Source organism: Danio rerio, chromosome 13, assembly GCF_052040795.2.
Source record: "Danio rerio strain M-AB ecotype USA chromosome 13, GRCz13ab, whole genome shotgun sequence".
NCBI classification, from domain to species: Eukaryota; Metazoa; Chordata; class Actinopteri; order Cypriniformes; family Danionidae; genus Danio; species Danio rerio.
Window position 1 is genome coordinate 40,294,341 of NC_141033.1, and position 21,946 is coordinate 40,316,286.

Sequence of the window (21,946 nt, forward strand, 5' to 3'; positions counted from 1 at the left end):
GTACTTTTTATTTCACAATTACAAGAACAAGCTTTGTGAATGGCTTTTGAAAGAACCTGGAAGGAAATAATGTAGCATTAAAGGCACAAAAGCCACATTCATGAGAGACGGAACTGTTTACAAAACAAAAACGTGTTTAAAAAGTTACGAAGAATGAAGTTTGGTATACACTGCAGTTCAAATGTTGGTTTAATTATCTGTCATAAAAAAATCTGAATATGATCAATTACAGTGACAGCTGAATGCAATTTAAAGTAACTTTGAACCGTTTCAAACTTTTCTAATATGCTTTTATAATGCTCAAGAAGCATTTTGTCTAACTGTAATGCCGCGTTCACACCAGACACGGCACAGGTGGATAAACCGTGCTACAAGAGAAAGCTCCTGATTGGTTAATGCGGTAAGAATGTCCACCGAAGTTCAGATTTTCTAACTCGAGCGATTAGCGCTGGCTCATTGACGTGAAACATGCCGCAGGAGGTCTTTTTGTGTCTTGCATTGACTTAACATGTGAATCACTTGCGCTTGATAGATATCTACGTCAGGTGTGAACGCAGCATCAGTGTTGAAAATATTTAAGCCTTATGTCGTGCACAGCCATATCGCCCGGCAGCCAAAGACCAGTTACTCACTGAAGCCAAACAGGGCTGAGCCTTGTCAGTACCTGGCAGGGAGACCACATCGGAAAACTAGGCTGCTAAACCTAAGGCCAGCAGGGGGTGCTAAACCTGTTTTGTGTGAATCCTAATGCCCCAGTATAGTGAAACTATAATGCCAGTGAGTGCCGTCTTTTGGATTAGATGGTAAACCTAGGTCCTGACTCTGTGATAATTAAAAACAATCCTATGGCACTTCTTGTAAAGAGTAGAGGTGCAACCCCAATATCCTGGCCGAATTCCCTCCATCGGCCCTTACCCATCATGGCCTATCAATTGACTGTATCATTATCTCTACTCCACTTATACCTGTTGTGTGGTAAGTGCACTGGTGCCGTTGTCCTTTGGCTGGCATTGCATCATCTAAGTGGATGCTGCACACTGCTGGTGATGTGGAGAAACCACTCCTCAACCCATGATTGTATGTGTGTATGGCCATACAGGATAACTGCGCTAAATAAATACACACGTTACATTACATTCATCAAAATGACACCACAAAACATTAAATAAAGTAGTTTCTTTCATTTAAACATAGATAGACAAGGCATTAGAGGTCTATTACCAAAATCACTTTTATTATACATAATAAATGTACATAAACTTTAATGTTTATTTATATAAACAGCAAATTGTTCAACACTGTTTGAACGGTTAGTAAAAGCAGCAAACCATTTAGATTTACCCTATGACCATTTATTCAAAAGAAAAAAAGAAAAAAAAAAGAATTCAAAGCCCTATTTTGTGGCAAGTGTCATTATGTTTTGATGTTTGTAATAAAATGCTGTACAAGCAATACCTAAATAAGAATACTTAGAAAGAACACCCCATTATTTATTTAAATATATAAATATAATTAAAGCTATTATTCTAACTTTAAAGGGATAGTCTACCCAAACCCCACCCCATAGAAAGCTGCAGCCATTGACATTCTTTTTTGTTGTTGGTATAATGGGTGTCAATGGCTGTTAATGTCCAACATTCTTCAAAATATACCGCTCAAAACAAAAAAAGAAAACACTTAGTTCCATTGTTACATTGTGTTACAGTTTTTTCCAATTGTTTACACACATTTTCTGTAAGCAGGTCTCATGTTGTCAGAACTCTACACACAAATCACAAAACACACACACATTGGGCAAAACTCTTCAATTCTTCTGCAAAATATTTCAGAATATTGTTATATACAAAACACACAAATACCAAATATATTTTACTGTATTTTCCCCAGAAATACAGTGTAAACAGTGTTCGTCTTAACCAACACAAAGTTGTAGATAACGTTGTCTACCATCAACAGAAGTATTTACAGAATACAGTTACAGTAAAAAACAAACCAAAATATAAAAACAGCTATACTGCATCCTCTTTTCTGTTTTGGTCTGGCCAAGCAGTGGGGGAAATGTCACCTTGCATGGCGAATCCAGCCATGAAAAGCATCAACTGCTATTGCTTGGAAAAGGGGTATACGTGTGTGTGGATTTTAGTCATACATTTTCCATTTCCAGACAGAAAAACAATTCCTCAATACATTTGAGGAATGGAGAATATGGAGGGAGATAAACCACTAAAAATTGTGGGCAGGCAGAGAACCAGTTATGATCCAGATGAGCTCTGATTTCTAAATTGAAACTCTGAGACAAGTGTTTACTCATTTGATGAGTTAGTATGTAAAGTAAAGCAACTGACTATACAATTTTGAATGACAGTGTGTTCCTTGTGAAAACAAAAGATTTTCTGCATGAAAATTGTGTAAAATGCAGAGAATTGTGTGTAGTGTTTTGAAAAAAGTGTGTTGTAAACCTGCAATTTGAGTGTAAAGCCGGAATTGTGCTTGTAGTTTGGCAGAATTGGTTCAGGGGGTTGGTGCATTAGTTACATGTTGTAGAAATTGTATCTGAAGTACAAGTAATTGTTTGTAAACAATTGGAAAAAACTGTGTGTTCCTATTATTTTTTAAGCAATATATATCTTTTTGTGTTTGACCAAAGAAAGAAATTAATAAAATAAATGTACATTTTTGGGGAGAACTATCCCTTTAAAAAAAGGTAATTCAATAAGAGGCACAAAAATGTCCTTCTATAATGTTTACCTCTTCATTTTAGACCATCAAACTAAAAAAATGTTGAGTATTTCTCTACCTTACATAAGCATCACTTATGCAGGATCACTTCTACCACCTCACATCTCTGTCACAGCATCATTTTACACCAGTGATAAACAACAGGTTTCCCCTCTTGAAAAACTGCCACCACGATTGTCCTATTTAATGTGTATGTGAAACGACTCCAATTCCATTCTAGACTTGAATGCCTCAAATCACACATCGAGATAGCAAAATAACCACAATCATTTTTTTCCCCTACTCTTCTCCTTGATAGACATTGAAACCTTCACAGGTTTGCAGAAACTGCAGCTGTTTGGTGTCCTGATACAAGAAAACATCTTTAATACTCCCTTCAAACCCTTTAGTGAATACACCAGATGTAACCGATGCCACATCTCTGTTCAATTCAAAACCTCCCAAATAAATCACCCCTCCGTAATTGACAGCTACGTACTGTTCGAAAGGGTCGATGTCTTCAAAAATGACTCTTTCCTCATTCACATAGACCTGGATGAGAGTCCGATTGTGCGTTATTGAAAGGTAATTCCAATAGTTACAGCAGAAAGAGTTTTGATATACAAGAGGAAGTGCGGTTCTCTCACCGAGATTGACCGAAATCTTCAGATAACCATCCTGCAGTCCAACCGCTAGATGATCATCATCTTCGCTCTCCGCTTTCCCCATCCAAAAGATCAATCCGTCTCCTGCTGAAGTAGAAAAATTCAGTGAAACCTCAGTGTGCATCAAATTCCTAGAGTTGTACTTCGGATCCTTGTATTTCAAATAAGAGTTTCCTATAAACCTGATGGTCTTCAGTGTTACTTCTCTGTCACAATGAGTCCCAGTCCATCCCAAAGAACACATACATGAATATGAAGCGGATGTTGAGTTGTGGATGCAGACAGAATTGTGTTGACAAAGATTATTGAGACATTGAATGGACTGTTGGCATCGTGAACCAGTCCACAGTGAAGGGCAGATACATGTAAACGAAAAATCACCTGATGGATGGCAGTGGCCACCGTTCTTGCAAACCTTATACCCACACGCAGTCCCGTCCCAGTCGCCAACATTGGCTCCATCGAGCGCTCCTGTCTCTGTAAGCTCAAGCTCCTGCCCATTGACTACAACCTCTCGAATGCCGCCTGTGAATCCCACTAGCTCCTTTTCCACTGCATCTATTGACACAGTGTTAAGTGAAGAAATACCACCGATGAAGATATTTGCGCCAACATCAAGAGTTGTTGAGCCTTCCGAAGAGTTCCTGGTCACAGATTCACCGTCTACAATGAGGAAGCCGCTGTTGCCTTCTCTGCCAGCCTTCACTGTGTGCCACCTCACGCCGGTCACATCTAACTCTTTCGGAGACTGTAATACAATAGTTTGGTTCCCCAGATTATAGCGGAGCTGCAGAAAGCCAGCAGACAGGGATATGCTGAGGAAATCACCTTGAAGAGGGCAGAGGAGAAGAATTAGTTAGAGTTACACTCAACAAAATATAAAAGGAACATTTTGTTTTGGTTCCTGTTAGGGCTGCACAATATATCGTTTCAGCATTGATGTCGCAATGTGCAAGTCCGCAATAATCACATCGCAGAGAGTGTGCGAATTACAGGGGGGTTTGGGGGGATTGACCCTCCTAATTAAGGCTTGATCCTCCCTGAAGGACATCAAAACAAGATGTATGGGGGGGTCTGCCCTTTAATATTAAGAAATAGCTTTCTCTGACCTCTGATCTATATCTTAAATATTAATAAGTAAAAATGTATATTATAAATATTAATTTGACCCCCATAACAGTTTATACCATTGTAAATGCATAATCGTACCACTCAATGCTAGAAAAAATATCATTCAACAATCTGAAACTTGCAGTTCTAGAGCACTGATAGTCATCTTAAGTATTCACAAAACACGTTTCTTTTAAAATAGGTGTTTATATCTGCATGTAGCCTAAAAAAATAGACACTCTAAAATAGTCACCAAATATCCCTCAAAACATTGCAGATGTACACATTTTATTAATAGATGTAATTTAATAACATTCATAAATTGATTCACTGAAGCATGTTACCAAACTACTACTGAAAACCCCCCTGATCGACAGTGTATAATTCGCACACTGATCGCAGGGATCTGCAATGTAGTTGAAACCGTAGTAGACCAGACATTACAGTTGGAGTGGAGTAATTTCATATTTTTACCTTAGAGTAAAAGTTTATCATTTGCATGTGTGTTTAAGACATGACTAAGTATTTGAAGCAATTTTAAGCCATTTGAGCACAATAAATGAAACATCTGTAGCTTAATGACTAATTATACATGATATAACTATTTAATTAAAACGATAGTGTTGTTATACGCTGATTATTTAATTTTTGCTTCTGAATGCTGAATACTACCCCAGAAAATCCAAACTAATTGTTTATTTGCATTTTTTCTCTGTTGTATTTAACTTTGCTTGTAATTTAAAGAATATTTTACGCAGATACCCTTCCTTTACAGAATCATCCCAATCGATCTAAAATTATGAATTCTAAAAGCTATTCAAATCATCTGCTGAAATTGCATTTATATCACAATATACAGTTGAAGTCAGAATTATTAGCCTCCCTTTTTATTTTTTCCCCAATTTCTGTATAACGGAGAGCAGATTTTTTCCAACACATTTCTAAACATAATAGTTTTAATAAGTTGTCTCTAATCATTGATTTCTTTTATCTTTACCATGATGACAGTAAATATTATTTGACTAGGTATTTTCAAGACACTTCTATACAGCTTAAAGTGACATTTAAAGGCTTAACTAGGTTAATTAGGCAAGTTATTGTATAATGATGGTTTGTTCTGTAGAATATTGAAAAAATAAAGCTTAAAGGGGCTAATAATTTTGTCCTTAAAATGGATTTAAATTTTTTAAAAACTGCTTTTATTCTAGCCAAAATAAAACAAATAAGACTTTCTCCAGAAAATATATTATCAGACATACTGTAAAAATTTCCTTGCTCTGTTAAACTTAATTTGGGAAATATTTAAAAAAGAAAATTCAAAGGGGGGCTAATAATTCTGACTTCAACTGGACCAATAATTGAGATAAATAGGACTTTTGTGTGCACAGAAAAAGATTAAAGAACTTTTGAGTTTAGCTTCTTTTGAAAGACGAAAACAAAAAGGCTGTTTATATTTTAGTTGAGTGCATTTTGAATAAGCAGTTTTTATTGTCAACTGTGAAGTATATTCAGGTAAAATGGTTTATAAAACAAAAAATAAACGGATGAGACTTGGTTTTGTCTGGAATAGAGTACTCTGTCAGGCTATGATCCTTTGCTTTAAGTTAAAACGATGCATTTATATTAGATTTTTTTGGTTCAGATCAAGGTTAAAATAACCCTTATGTCTTCTATGATTCCTATTCTTTCTAACCACAAAATGCAGTGAGCGATTTCTACAAAAACAAGAATGGCGACAAAATATAAAAAATCTGCGCATTACCTAAACATACAGTTGAAGTCAGAATTATTAGCCCTCCTTTGAATTTTATTTTCTTTTTTTAAATATTTCCCAAATTAAGTTTAACAGAGCAAGAAAATTTTCACATTACGTCTGATAACATTTTTTCTTCTGGAGAAAGTCTTATTTCTATTATTTCGGCTAGAATAAAAGCAGTTTTTACATTTTTTAAGAACCATTTTGAGGTCCAAATTATTAGCCCCTTTAAGCTATATATATTTTTTCGATAATCTAAAAAACAAACCATTGTTATACAATAATTTGTCTAATTGCCCTAACCTGCCTAGTTAACCTTATTAACCTAGTTAAGCCTTTAAATGTCACTTACATCTGTATAGAAGTGTCTAGGAAAAAATCTAATAAAATATTATTTACTGTCATCATGGCAAAGATAAAAGAAATCAGTTATTAGAAATAAGTTATTAAAACTATTATGTTTAAAAATGTGTTGAAAAAAAAATCTGCTCTCCGTTAAACAGAAATTGGGACAAAAATAAACAGGGGGCGAATACTTCAGGGGGGCTAATAATTCTGACTTCAACTGTATATATTAATATATTTAATAAAGATACACCTAAATGGATTAATTGTGAGTAATGTAAGTCAAGAGTGAAGATGCTGCTTTACCAGAATGAGTGCTCAAGTGCTGAGCGGTGTAAAACAGAATTCCCTCTGGAGAAAGAGTCTGAAACTGCAGCTGCACATGCGTTCTGTGCCTTATGTTGATGGGAGGAAATGACATCCAAGATGACTGATTCCCACTGAAGAAGGGGTCACTGATAGTTATAGCTGGAAAAGAAATAAAGGGAAAGAGAAAAAGTGCAGTCTTGTTGATTTACGGTTTAAAATTCCATGAGCTCGTTTAAGTTATTTTGTGAAGTGTTTTATGGGACTCTAAAGCAGTGAAGTGTCTGGTGGGAAATTTAATGCATTAAATAAGTACATTTTTTTAAAATAAATGTTTTACCATTTTATTTTAAAGCATCCTTGTTACACCTTATATGTACTTACTGTATTAATAAAAGTAAAACATGCATAATTTGCATATGTTTATGCATAACTATGTACATTTACGATTAAAACCTAAACCAAACCCTACTCCTACCCTATGCCAGACAAATTCATTCATTCGTTATCCCTCAGCTTAGTCTCTATTTCAGAGATCACCACAGCGGAATAAACTATTCTGGCATTTGTTTTACACAGCGGATGCCCTTTAAGCCGCAACCCAGTACTGGGAAACACCCATACACACTCACATTCAAACACGCAGTAACACCACTGCCAATTTAGTTTATTCAATTCACCTATACCGCATGTCTTTGGATTGTGTGAGAAACCAGAGCAAACCCACGTGAACATGGGGAGACCATGCAAACTCCACAAAGAAATGTTAACTGGCCCAGCCGGAACTCGAACCAGCAACCTTCTTGTTGTGAGGCAACAGTGCTGACCACTGAGCCACCGTGCCACCCTTTATACCAAACACATGTACTTGATTATATTACTCAGTACTTAAATGTAGAATTGCACTGACATATGGGCAACAAAAAATATAATTTAAGGCAACAATTTGCTCTTTTACAATAATAAATAGAATGGCAGCAGAAAATAACTATGCTTAACTAAAACCAAATAAAGATACACACACATATATAAAAAGATACAGTGGACACAAATACACAGAAGTATAAAAAGATACATGGAAACTACAGCATACAATATCACATATTTTTAAAATATATTTTTTTAGTAAAGGGTAAATTCCACATACATATTGACAGTAAAGACATTTATAGGGCTCTAACATATACTCGGCGCAATAAGGTGCAAGACATGTTTTTAATCGCACGATTTGTTGCTATTTTTAGACCAGTGAAACCCTAATATTCACGTAAAATTGCACCACTTTGCGGACTCATGGGTCTTCTGCTCTAAAAAGGAGGCATGTTTAGGCGCATTATTGACGCGTTGCTATTTTGACAAACTGAAATAGACTGTGGCACTGACCAACTGAAAGCTCGTCTAAAGTCCAGCGCAGAGCATGTTAGTTATGTGCCTATGCAGGTCCAAACAATTACCATTTGCTTAATACACACAGCAAAACACAAATATCTTTACATATAAAAATTAAAGGAATAAAATGTTATAATTATTTTCTACATAAATATAAAAACCCCTACCTCCAAGTCTCGTCTTGGGGTGCTTTTTCAGTTCATTCATGACCGTTTGAATTTGTATAATGTTATTATTATTATTATTATTATTATTATTATTGTTATTATTATTATTGTAAGTATTTGTATTTGTTTCATAAAAACAAGTTTAGACTTGCCCACCTGTCAGGTTTTGGAGACATCTACATCCCCATATGAGGCATAAGAATATGACGTGTGTTTGGATAGAACTCCGTTATTTGACCACACTTCAATGTTATTGTTCATTTATTCGTTTGGTGGAAATTAGAACTGAATTTAGAAATAGTTAAAAAAAAATCTTTGCACTTAGGCTAATGAATGTCTTCAAAGGAGTGTGTACAACACTGTTTCCTTACTCCACGAAAGTAAAGGAGTAAATGTAAAGTAGAGAGAAAGTAAAGAGGCCGAATGGAGGAGGCTCATTCTTTATTCTCGTGCTTTATTCTAGTTTGATCAACTCGCTAGTGAAGCGTTCAGTTTTCTACTTACAAAGTCTGCCATGTAAATAGCAAATGCATCATGGCGCGACACAACTGACTCATAAAGGGAATGGGAGATGAGACTCTGATTTGTTTAATGCACAATATGCTCAGAACACACCCATGACTCATTAAAAGAATAAGCACAACCCTGTTAGACTATGCGCCAGGGTGCAACACATATTTTTCAGTCCTTAAAATAGCAAAAGTGTATTCGGACATGCCCTAGATAGTTAAAATAGAGCCCAGTATTTTTCAAAAGATTTACAATTTGAAATTGGCCCATTAATTTTTTTTCTATATATGAAGTGATCCCTAAAACTAATATTTCAACTTCAAATAAAAAATGTTTGTCATGCATTCAATTTTTAACTAGGCTGTTTTTTAAAATGTAAAGAGAAACTTCTTTAATCTCTAGTTTTTCTAAAGCAGAATGAGACGGTAATATGCAAAAGTGCGTATTTGAAACTATTATTCCATTGTCGTTTTTTCAACATGTGAACTCTCTCTGAACCATCTGCTGACCCCTCTGTGACTCTAACCTTGCTGGCAGTGGAGTCCAGCAGAGCCCAGAGGACACTGGCATGTGTACCCATCCGAAAGGGGCACACAGGTGGAGCCGCGAGCACAGAAAGGCGGCGGGATGTGTTCAGCATCACAGAACGACACTTTCTCTGAGCAAAGAGCACCTTTCCATCCAAACACACACTGACAGCTGCAGGGAAAGGCCAAATACGGAGAATTAATAAGGTTTGTCAGTCATTCCCTAACATAATTTGTTTTTTCTGAGGTCTTACTATACAGACGATCCAGAGTCCACACAAGTTCCTCCATTATGGCAGAAGACCAGGCTGCATGGATTCACGCCACACTGACCCACATTACGTCCTGACAGCGGCCTGATGTCTGGCCCTCCTAGAGCATGAAACTTGCCATCTTGTCTCGTCCGAAACAGCATATCGAAAATGCAGCCTTTAAAATCAAAGAGAAAGAATATGTATCATTTACATGCTCCCATGTTCATGTTTACCAGGGTCTGTTAAGATCCTGGAAACGTAAATGATTTTATATTGATGCTTAGCCATAGCTTTTGATAACCAGAATGAAATACATTTTTAAATACATTGATATTTATATTCAAAGGTTCTGTGAAGTGCTTTGAAATGTGCATTTTTATTCGATGTTTGATGTAATCTCAACCAAAACATGGAGAGGGTGGCACATAGTGTAGCTTCTCCCCTTTAAAAACAGCCAATAGAGTTTTGTTTTATCAAAGCTCTGCCAGTGAGAGTGGTTGAGCTCAAGCGCATTAAATATGAAGCATATTAAAGGGGGTGGGGCATGCCAGATAACAGAGAGCATTTGATTGGTCACAATTTAATGAGAAACTGAATAATGCCTGTTTCACACGAAAAAAAGGGAGTAGAACGTGAACAGCGCGTGCACAGGATGTATGGAAAGCAGAAACAGGGCACAGGCATTTGCCTTTCACACCAGCGGATCGGCAGCTTTTGCACAGATCAATCTGTCTGTCTGTCTGTCTGTCTGTCTGTCTGTCTGTCTGTCTGTCTGTCTGTCTGTCTATCTATCTATCTATCTATCTACAATTGAAGTTAGAATTATTAGCCCTTCATTGATTTATTTTCTTTTTTTAATATTTCCCAAATTAAGTTTAACAGAGCAAGGAAATTCTATCTATCTATCTATCTATCTATCTATCTATCTATCTATCTATCTATCTATCTATCTATCTATCTATCTATCTATCTATCTATCTATCTATCTATCTATCTATCTATCTATCTATCTATCTATCTATCTATCTATCTATCTATCTATCTATCTACAATTGAAGTTAGAATTATTAGCCCTTCATTGATTTATTTTCTTTTTTTAATATTTCCCAAATTAAGTTTAACAGAGCAAGGAAATTCTATCTATCTATCTATCTATCTATCTATCTATCTATCTATCTATCTATCTATCTATCTATCTATCTATCTATCTATCTATCTATCTATCTATCTATCTATCTATCTATCTATCTATCTATCTATCTATCTAACTATCTATCTATCTATCTATCTATCTATCTATCTATCTATCTATCTATCTATCTATCTATCTACAATTGAAGTTAGAATTATTAGCCCTTCATTGATTTTTTTTTTTTTAATATTTCCCAAATTAAGTTTAACAGAGCAAGGAAATGTTCACAGTATGTCTGATAATATTTGATAATATTTTAAAAATGAGTACAAAAGTCCATGAGTCTGATTGTTGATGTTAAAAAATAATTCTCTATTCTGATAACATTAAGAAAACTTAATATCCAGTGAGTGGCTGATAGAGGTGAACTTTATGAATGTAAAGAGACTTTGTGTACATGTGCCCTGAGATCTATTAGATTGGTTTATATTCTGAAATGGGTATTAAACTCAAAAGATAATTCAATAGTAAGTCAATAACCATTTAAAAACACAATTAAGCCATTGCAACAGTTTAATTTGCAGTTGGAGATGCCTCAAGATAGCTGTTGTGAAACTATTTCATTTGCCCAACGGACTTCCATCTTAAGTGAATTACTGTAAACTGAAGGATTAGTTAAAATGATGCTATGAGATAACAGAGAATACAAATTGAATCTGGAGCTCTCATTAATAACATTGACTAAATGAAAAGATACAGTGAGAAATCTCTGCCCACTTTTCATCAGCTCAAATATGTTAAATGATGTTGAGGTTGCACAGAAAGTCAAACGCCAACAATTCTAACATTTCCTAAATCATAGACAGTTATTCACCTAGACAGTTTCTTTATTAAATCAGTTAAATTGCTAGTCTTTTATTAAAACCTGTATAATTTTAAAAGACAAAATATTTCTAATAATTACAGATATGCAAACATAATTGATTTTATTATTCGTTTGCTCATTATTTTTTACAGACTCTTTTGACTGAATGAAAGTTATTCCTTTAACAAGCAATTCCCTGACAATGAAAAAAGCAACTAGCAAACAACATGTTTTGTTAGCTTTATAAAGATCTGTTGTAATAAAGCTTTGTGACGAATGGTTGCTCACACATTGCACACAAGGTTGAGTCCCATCAGAGTAACAGATGTTCTGAAAATAAGCTGAAGTTCAATTCACGCACCTCAGTCTCTCTACGCATGACGACTCAAACAGACGATCCCAGTAACAAAGACTGAGCTGATGATCTGGATCAAGACAACATAATAATGAACAAAAAAACAGTAAATAAACACAGCACCTTGAAAGCTGTTCTGGAATCGAGAGCCCGGAGGCAGAAGCTCAGGTGTGTATTCTTCATATCCACCAATATAGAGCTGACTGAAGGTGTTTAGACCCATCAGCGGACCAGGAGATGTACCTGTCCTCCTCTTCTGTCCATTAACCTGCTCAAACATAAACAAGCAAACAAACAAACAAACAAACAAACAAACAAACAAACAAACAAACAAACAAACAAACAAACAATGTTGCGTCAGAACAGGAAATGACAAGTAATTTCTTAGTTTTTTTAAGAAAATCAAAAAAAATTTGTTCATGTAAATCACCTATGCTGCATGTTTGCATAAATACATAAATTGGGGAAAATTAAACAGGGGGCTAATAATTCTTCAACTGTACATTAGTTTAGGCAGCACTAAAGCCAAATCTGGAGCTAATCTAACTAAATACCTTACAATATTGTTTCAAAAATTAGTAGCCCAAATTAATATGTTAGGGAAAATATTAAATAACATTTTCAAAAATTGCAAAAATCAATCAGTTTTTTATGTTGAAATGTTGTAGTTTTCAATTTTGTTGCAATATTTTGCATTAATATATTATCTTTAAATTTCTAAAGACTAAAATATTATTTTTATATATATATATATATATATATATATATATATATATATATATATATATATATATATATTTAATAAAACTGTTGTTTAAATGCACTAATTTATATTATATTCACTGAGAAATTGATAAAAAAATGCATTGTTAAAAATGGAGTGTACTCAAATATTCTAAGCGCTATATATTAAAGGTCTCAGCCAGAATGAAAACCAACTCTGGACTCATTTAACTGAAGAAATCAATCTGACTCAACGGACCAACAAACCGAGCAATATCATAGCTCATAACAGTAAACATAAACAATATGGTAGTGTCTGATTCTCTGAGTAAAAAATGATTAGTTATTTCAGGTAAAAATTAAAGAGCACCTGTTCATCTTAAAATGTTATTCATGTTTGCAAAATTGACTGATTACATATAATAAATTATATCCTATGTGTATAATTGTACATATCGTTTATCATACCTATAATCATGGATCAATATAAGCCTGTAAAGTTGTCAATAAATTGTATTAATTGATGCAGGTGAATGTTAACAGATGTGGTCTGACCAGTGAAAGGACATGTAACTTGCAAAAAACACATTTTGTTGTGCATTGAAGTGCCTAAAGTGAACCAAACAAACAAAACAAAATAATAGACCTTTTTCACACTTCCGTGTTCTCAGTAGCATAAGTTGTTATAGTTGGGAAAACTTAGAGCACAGTGAATGGGGGAATACAGCAAATAGTTTTTTTTTAAATCTTATTTGCTCAAATAATAAAAGTAAAACGCCACGATGATGTTATAACTTTCAGAAAATAGAAATAAAATTGTTAGATGAAGACGACAACCTGAGTAGAGAATAACGTCAAATTTACTTTCCTTTCCCATAGATGCTGCATTAGAAACATATCTCGCATAAGAGTTGTTTTTTGTAATTTGAAGCAACAATGATATGCTACATCCATAAACACATATAAATGTTCATACGTTAAAAAATTTTAAACTTCAAAGGATTTAAGATGCTGATGACCATAAAATGCGTCATAACTGGCTTGTGAAAAGGGTCCATTTTGTAACTAATGATTGTGAAATTCAATGAATGTGAATAATCAAGATGTCTGAAATTTTCCAAAACACACCTTCAGCCATCCAGTTTTCAGGTATCTTCCAAAGTGCACTGTGTGAATGTTGATCCTCGGATTTAGGCGATCGCTGATTATTGTTGCCAAACCCGAACCGAGATTATACTTATGAACAATCCTGCCGTTCCGAACCCCCAATGCGAAGAAGTCATCTCCACTGAGGCCTTCATTACAAACAAAAACACACCAAATCCAAAAAGCACATTAGGTGGGGTCTAAAAATCAGGGATTTATTCTATTCAGAAATAAACAAAACAAAGTGTCAAACTTTGACTGGTGGTTCAGGCCAAACTGACCATCTATAAAATGTCATTTATTTCTCTTTTGAATCTAATTTATCTGACCATTTATCAGGTGAAAAGTTGCCTTCTCATCCTCTCTGATTCCTTCTTTTTGATTTTGGTCCTGCACCATGCTGCTCAGCTCCCTTGACAATTGCTTCATTATTCACAGCGCTGTCCTCTTCTCTCTTTCCCTCGATGAATCATCCTAAACTATAATCCCGAGAGACACTCGCTGAACTGAGGAAGATTCATACCCCCCTTACGCTTTTATTCAGCTGCCTGTCTTTTGATTAAACATGTTCGTAGCAGTGACGTGTCAGTTAGCAGCCACCGAAACTGACCTTAAAATAAATTGCAGATGGAGCTGGAGGCATGAGGAAACTTGACCGAGATGCAACGTCTCTCACAAAGACAGGTCTCCTCTTCTGAATGACATTTTTAACAGGATGTTGATTTGTCGCTTTTGGTTATGGATATAAATTTCGGAGTTTGGAAAGAGGCATGTGTCATTTTGCAGAAAATAAGTTCTTTAATGAGTATTTCTGTCTCGTTTTCGAGTAAATACAACCTTAATGCAGTATATGTTTGCTTTAGGAGCAAATTTTAATATTAAAGATGCTAAAGAAGATATTTCATGAGTGTCACGGTGGCGCAGTGGGTAGCACGATTGCCTCACAGCAAGAAGGTTGCTGGTTCGAGGGTCAGTTGGCATTTCTGTGTGGAGTTTGCATGTTCTCCCTGTGTTCGCGTGGGTTTCCTCTGGGTGTTCCGGTTTCCCTCACAAGCCCAATGACATGCGCTATAGGTGAATTGGGTAAGCTAAATTGTCTGTTGTGTATGAGTATGAATCAGTGTGTGTGGGTGTTTCCCAGTGGTAGTTGCAGCTGGAAGGGCATCTGCTGTGTAAAACATATGCTGGATAAGTTGGGGGTTCATTCTGTTGTGACGACCCCTGATTAATAACCGGACTAAGCCAAAAAGAAAATGAATTAAGATATTTTATAACTTTAGATTTAAAATATACTGTACATAAGATTTTTCCTAAAATAACTGATTTAGAGTATTCATTATATACTACTCTTAAAACTTTACTACTTATTACTGATTTGTCATAAATTCAGTAGGAATAACTGAAATACGTGAAATATAATTAAAGATAAAATAACTTATCTGAAATAATGTAATATTAAGAAATATTTAATACATATGATGACAGAGCTGAATTATCACCAGATAAAGAAACATTTCATATTTCATTTTCAATGATTTATCATTCCTGAAAAATGTATGTTATTTGAATATGACTGATATTTATACATTTTATTATGCGTATACTTATTTAATAATAATAATAATAATAATAATAATAACAACACCATATATTTTATATATTAGAAATATATACACTACCTCACAAAAGTCTTGTTGCCTATTAAATTTTTTAGGAAAAACAAATAATAACTTGACTTCTAGTTGATCATTAAGATCAAAAGTGGCTTTTATAAAAGGCCTCTAGATTATGCTTATTTTACCAAAATAAAATATGATCATGCCTTGATTTTATATTATTTAATTAGGACAGTAAGGTCTGACTTTGCTCAGACAAAAGTCTTATCCCTAAACAGAAATAATGTACACAATAGAATATAAAGTCATGGTGCAGTGGAAGAAGAAGTAATATTGTGTATGACTGCCATGAACTTGGAGGACTGCATCCATACATCTCTGCAATGACTCGAATCACTTATTAATAAAGTCATCTGGAATGGCAAAGAAAGCGTTCTTGCAGGACTCCCAGAGTTCAAGATTTTTTGGATTCATCTTCAATGCCTCCATCTTACCCCAGACATGCTCAATAATGTTCATGTCTGGTGACTGGGCTGGCCAATCCTCAAGCACCTTGACCTTCTTTGCTTTTAGGAACTTTGATGTGGAGGCTGAAGTATGAGAAGGAGCGCTATCCTGCTGAAGAATTTGCCCTCTCCTGTGGTTTGTTATGTAAAGGGTAGCACAAATGTCTTGATACCTCAGGCTGTTGATGCAAGCCCCCATACTAAATATTACCCCAAACCATGACTTTTCCTTCACCAAACTTGACTGATTTTAGTGAAAATCTTGGGTTCCAATAGATCTTTTGGGATGCGGTTCAACAGATGATTTATCGGAAAACCTATCCATATTAATAATTTTAATGTTTCATTTGTATCATCATAAATATTATTACTTTTTTTTGCCATGATTAAAATGACAGGTATTTTTAGTCTCCTTTGATCTCTTTGGCCAATATTTATCCACTTTCATCTGAGATTCTTTAGCCACCTAATGCATAACAGATCTTTTTATTATGACAGATAATAAAAATCATTGCCCCATTGTGTGTACAGATACATTCTCTCTGCTGTTGTGTTTTGGACTTACAGTGCACTGTACAAGAGCTGCTGCATAAATATCTCCTATTGAGTGAACTATTTCTGAACCTCACTTTCTCTAACATGACCTTCACCAGTGCTGGGAAAACGTTTACAGCCAAGCTATGAATCCAGCTATTGTTTTCTTTTTCAAAATCCACTATATACCGCATTATATCATAAACACAGAGGGATGCAATGAAATCGAAGTGAATAAGGAGAGATGGGGAAATAAATATAAAATAAAAATACAGTATTCCCATTTTCACCCACCTTGTCCCTTTTGCCCGGAAAAGAGAATGAGGTTGTTTCTCAAAGCAGAGGCATTATTGGCAAAGGTGAGCTTCAGGTGAAATTCATAAAAATGGCCCGTACTGGGAATAGATGGATAAGCCACATACGATGAGTATCCAAATTCATCAAGTCCACTAAACTTGGGCCGAGTGATGTTGATAGCTGCAAAATAAATTACAAAAAAAAAATATTACATTACAATTCATTTATTTCCCTTCAGCTTAGTCACTTTAGTCATCGGGGGAATGATCCGTGAACTGATTCAGCATATGTTTTACACAGCGGAAGCCTTTCCAGCTGCAAACCAGTCCTGGAAAACACCCATACACACTACAGCCAATTTAGTTTACTCAATTTACCTGTACCACATATATTTGGACTGTGGGGGAAACCAGAGCACCTGGAGAAAACTCACACGAACACGGGGAGAACATACAATCTCCACACAGAGAGCCAACTGACCCAGCCGGGAATCAAACCAGCAACTTTCTTGCTATGAGGCAACAGTGCTAACCACTGAGCCATTGTGTTGCCAAATACAATTAATTTTTGAAATATTTATATCACCATAATGCCAAAAGATAATGTACATATTAATAATGCTAATAATAATACACATGGGCGACTCTGTGGCGCAATGGGTAGCGCAGTCGCCTCACAGCAAGATGATCGCTGGTTCAAGCCCCGGCCGGGCCAGTTGGCATTTCTGTGTGGAGTTCTCCTCATGTTTACGTGGGTTTTCTCCGGGTGCTCCGGTTTCCCCCCACAAGTTCAAAGATATGCGCTATAGGTGAATTGGGCAAGCTAAATTGTCCATAGTGTATGTGTGTGAATGGGAGTGTATGAGTGTTTCCTGATGATTGGTTGCAGCAGGAAGTGTATCCGCTGTATCCGAGTAAAACATATGCTGGATAAGTTGGCGATTCATTCTGCTGTGGTGACCCCAAATTAATAAAAGACTAAGCCGACAAGAAAATGAATGAACAATACAAATCAGGGGTATGATAGCCTTATGTTTAATGGTGACACAACAAAAATGGTAAATAATTTATTTTAGCTATAGGTTACTTACACAATTTTATTCTATTTTAATTCCAAATTTAATAAGAGTTACATTTTAATTCCAGATATAGTTATAAAATAAAGTATAGGCAACTCATTCCCAATTGAAAAAACTGCCTGGTTTTAGCTGGTTGACCCGTCTGGTTTTAGAGGGGCCATTTCCAGGCAGGTTTCCAACCATTTCCAGCCTGGTCTTAGCTGGTCAGGCTGGGCGATTACCAGCTAAAACCAGCTTGACTAGCCAAAACCAGCAATGTCCAGCTTAAACCAGGCTGGACAAGCTGGTTTTAGCTGGATATAACCGGTCATTTTCCAGTCTGACAGACTAAAACCAGGCCAAACCCCTCTAAAACCAGGCTGATTGACCAGCTAAAACAAGCCAATGGCAAAACAAGCCAAACCTTCGGCAGGTTTAAGCTGTCTCTTTCAGCAGGTACCAGTTATTTTTATACTAATTTACAAGACCAACTTGACAATATAATGTTTAAAAATTGTTCCTAAAAACGACCACAAAAAACAAACAAACTTCAAGCTAAAACATAAATAAAAATACATGCATCAAAACTTGTAGAAGAGTCCAGATGAAGGTCCTACAATGCAGCTCGAAAGAGTAGGCTAAATGTTACACTGTAGGAAACATTTGCGAAACATTCTGTGAAATGTCGACTTAAATATCGACGCTTAAGTATACAGTAACCTATAATTATACTGAAGAAATGTACTGTACTAACTGTATGATATTTATCTGTAAAAAGTTAGCAGTTTACCTGAGGTAAAGTAACAGCAGTACTAGAAAGAGCCGCGCGATGGCGATATTGCACCACATATCGCTGTTGTCAAATCATACCTATTATTATTTCCTGTGGTGGAAGATGCTGGTGCTATGATTATCCATTGTAATTCCTTGCTGTTTTACTCTGTAAATGGACAATGGTCGTCTAAAATCATTCAGAATTTATGAAATTGCTGCTGTAATGTATTTACAGAGGCAGAAAATCGTCCTAAATTTCAACATTTAATCCTCTGGTCCATCAAGCATCGCTCAGGCACATTTCAGCTTGGGTACATTAAGCATTTACACTTTTTTATCCAGCGAAATAAAAGTGCTACCTAAAGAGTTTTCTACACCCCCCATTTTGTCTTTATGAACTGTGCAGTGTCTCCGGAGGATTTCTCTACAGCAGCGTTGAAGTTCTTTCCCATTCTCTCCACTTGAATTATTGATGCCTTTTGAAATTGCAAATATATTACCTTGTCACGGTTTATTTGCACAGCGCCTAATGAAGGACTAGAATGCGTTTTTAGCAGGGATGGCTTGATGGGTCCAGCTGTATTTCTTAACTCGCGGTGTCATGTAATGGCTCTCTGATATGCTGCATATGCTGAGTTACGTCTTCTTGCTCCAAGTGAAATTCATTAATAAACCCGCCATTTATTAATCGGACGGGGGAAGTTTTTGAGAACGCCAATTCCTAAGATATACTGCAGTGCTGGGTAAGGATGTGATTTCTGTTCATTTTTGAAGTAAAAAATGATTTCTGGTAGGCTACTTAAAGGGATAGTTCACTCCAAAATGTAAATGTACCTCAAGTGGTTCCAAACATTTATGAGTTTCTTTTCTTTACGTTGAATGCAAAATAAGACATTCTGATATCCACACATTCTGATATTTCACACTGATATCCATATGAAAAATAACACCCCACATGAAAAAATATATAGCCTAGTAGCTTAAAACTGTTGTGTTTTTGAGCCATACTAGCATTCATTCATTCATTTTCCTTCAGCATAGTCCCTATATTGATCAGGTCATCAAAGCAGAATGAAACACCCTTCCAGCTGCAACCCAGTACTGGGAAACATCCACTCATTCACACACATACACTACAGCCAATCTAGTTTATTCAATCCACCTATAGCTCATGGAATGTGGGGGAAACCAGAGCACGCCAACATGGGGAGAACTTTCAAACTCCACTGAACGAGCCAGGGGGCCAAACCAGCAACCTTCTTGCTGTGAGGAGACAGTGCTAACCAATGAACCACCGTGTCACCAGCCATACTATACTAAGGATACTAAAGCACATTATACTGTATTAGAGAATTCATAATTCTATGTCAAAAAAGTTCGATAAAATTCTGTAATATCTTTACCTGATTAACCAGTACATACAGTAAAATTCAGTTTTTACAATTATGGTGTACTGCTGTATATTATGCTCTGAAATTGTAGAGGGCGAGGCAGTGGCGCAGTAGGTAGTGCTGTCGCCTTACAGCAAGAAGGTCGCTGGGTCGAACCTTGGCTCAGTTGGCGTTTCTGTGTGGAGTTTGCATGTTCTCCCTGCCATCGCGTGGGTTTCCTCCGGGTGCTCCGATTTCCCCCACAGTCCAAAGACATGCGGTACATGTGAAAACTTGCTAGATAAGCGGTTCATTCCACTGTGGCGACCCCGGATTAATAAATCTGGGGTTTATTAAGCCGACGAGAAAATAAATGAATAATTGTAGAAAACTATAGTATTGGGTGATTTGTTTGTATTAGCCTACTATAATTTTTGTGTTAACATGGCAATTATAGAATCACCTCAATAAATGAATTCAAATGTTTTATTATAGTATAGTTCAAACATTACTATATAATGTTTCACTATAGTAAGTTATACTATAAGTTATAGTATAACTTACTATAGTTTTTTCATATGGTGTAACTATTCAATTAATTTAGGTCTAACAACATTTTTTCAAATATAATATAATACATCTTCAATATAACAGAAGAAATAAAAGCTGAAAACAGAAATCACATTTTAGGTGATTTATTTATTTATTTATTTTGAACTCATTAATCATTTCTGTGGCCTATCAGGGAACTTACTGCAAATATGTCCATCAAATGCACACCTCAGAAGTTTGGTGGAAGTACTAGTTCATTTGGAACTCTCCTGATATTTCAATGTCTCCTAATTCTGAACAAGCCTCAAGTCCAAGCTTCCGGTTACATAATGATTCAATTCAGCTTTATTTGTAAAGCGCTTTTATAATGTAGATTGTGTCAAAGCAGCTTCACATAAATGGTCATAGTAACTGGATCAGGGTAGTTCCATTTTTAGTGTTTAAGTTCAGTTCAGTTTAGCTCAGTTCAGTGTGGTTTAAAATCATTACTGAGAGTCCAAACACTGAAGAGCAAATTCATTGATGTGTAGCTCTACAGATCCTGAACTGTAGAGAAGGAAACAGCGGAGAGGCAAAAAAAAAAACTCTTCACCAATAGGAGAGTGAAGAAAAAAAAAAATGATGATGATGATGATGTACAGTGTTGTGAGTAACGCATCACAAGTAACGTAAGATACGTAATGTTACTTTGATAAGTAATGAGTAAAGTAACGCACTACTTAAAAAAATTAAGCAATAATATTTGAGTTACTTTTTTTTTTTTTACAAATTCACTTTTAAAAAACAGTTTGCTAAACTAAAATGAGTAATCATGTTGAATCACACTGAACGAGAGAATGATCTCCCAGTGGAAACAGACAGAAACCAAGATGGCAGAGCCTTGAATTTTTGGGTTGGAGGTATTCTCATTATTTTCAACACAAGGAAGAAAATGGCATTGTCTCAATGGACAGTGATTTTACTCAACTGATAAGTCAAAAATACAAAAGTAGCAAACACATTGCTTCAACTTTCATAAATCTGTATATACAGTATGGCAGGTGTAGCATCAGGAAGTTCTCAGAAGGTAGCATTATTCAATTTTTTTAAATTATTATTATTTTTTTTAAATGTAAAGGTGTAGGTTATACAATGTATCGACAAAAAAAAATACTGCAAGTTCTGAAAGAGATCAAGCCTCAGGCAGGTATGAAAAAGTAACTTAAAAGTAACACATTACTTTCCATAAAAAGTAACTAAGTAGCGCAACTAGTTTTTGGGGAGTAACTCAAT

The 21,946-nt window shown here is 35.5% G+C and overlaps 1 protein-coding gene across 9 annotated transcripts in view; it reads right to left on the reverse strand.

The window, feature by feature from the left end:
• Positions 1-1,213: 1,213 nt before the first annotated feature.
• eys (EGF-like photoreceptor maintenance factor) overlaps positions 1,214-21,946 on the reverse strand; it is a 531,033-nt gene continuing 510,300 nt past the window's right edge. For 6 of the 9 annotated variants that reach the window (XM_087277990.1, XM_087277983.1, XM_087277988.1 and 3 more), the window contains 7 exons: positions 16,919-17,101; positions 13,951-14,117; positions 12,223-12,367; positions 9,748-9,922; positions 9,493-9,665; positions 6,901-7,062; positions 2,566-4,211 (listed from right to left, as the gene is read on the reverse strand). In XM_087277990.1, the coding sequence (XP_087134116.1) occupies positions 3,019-4,211; positions 6,901-7,062; positions 9,493-9,665; positions 9,748-9,922; positions 12,223-12,367; positions 13,951-14,117; positions 16,919-17,101 (2,198 nt within the window). In that variant the 3' untranslated portion in view covers positions 2,566-3,018. 9 annotated transcript variants of the gene reach the window in all.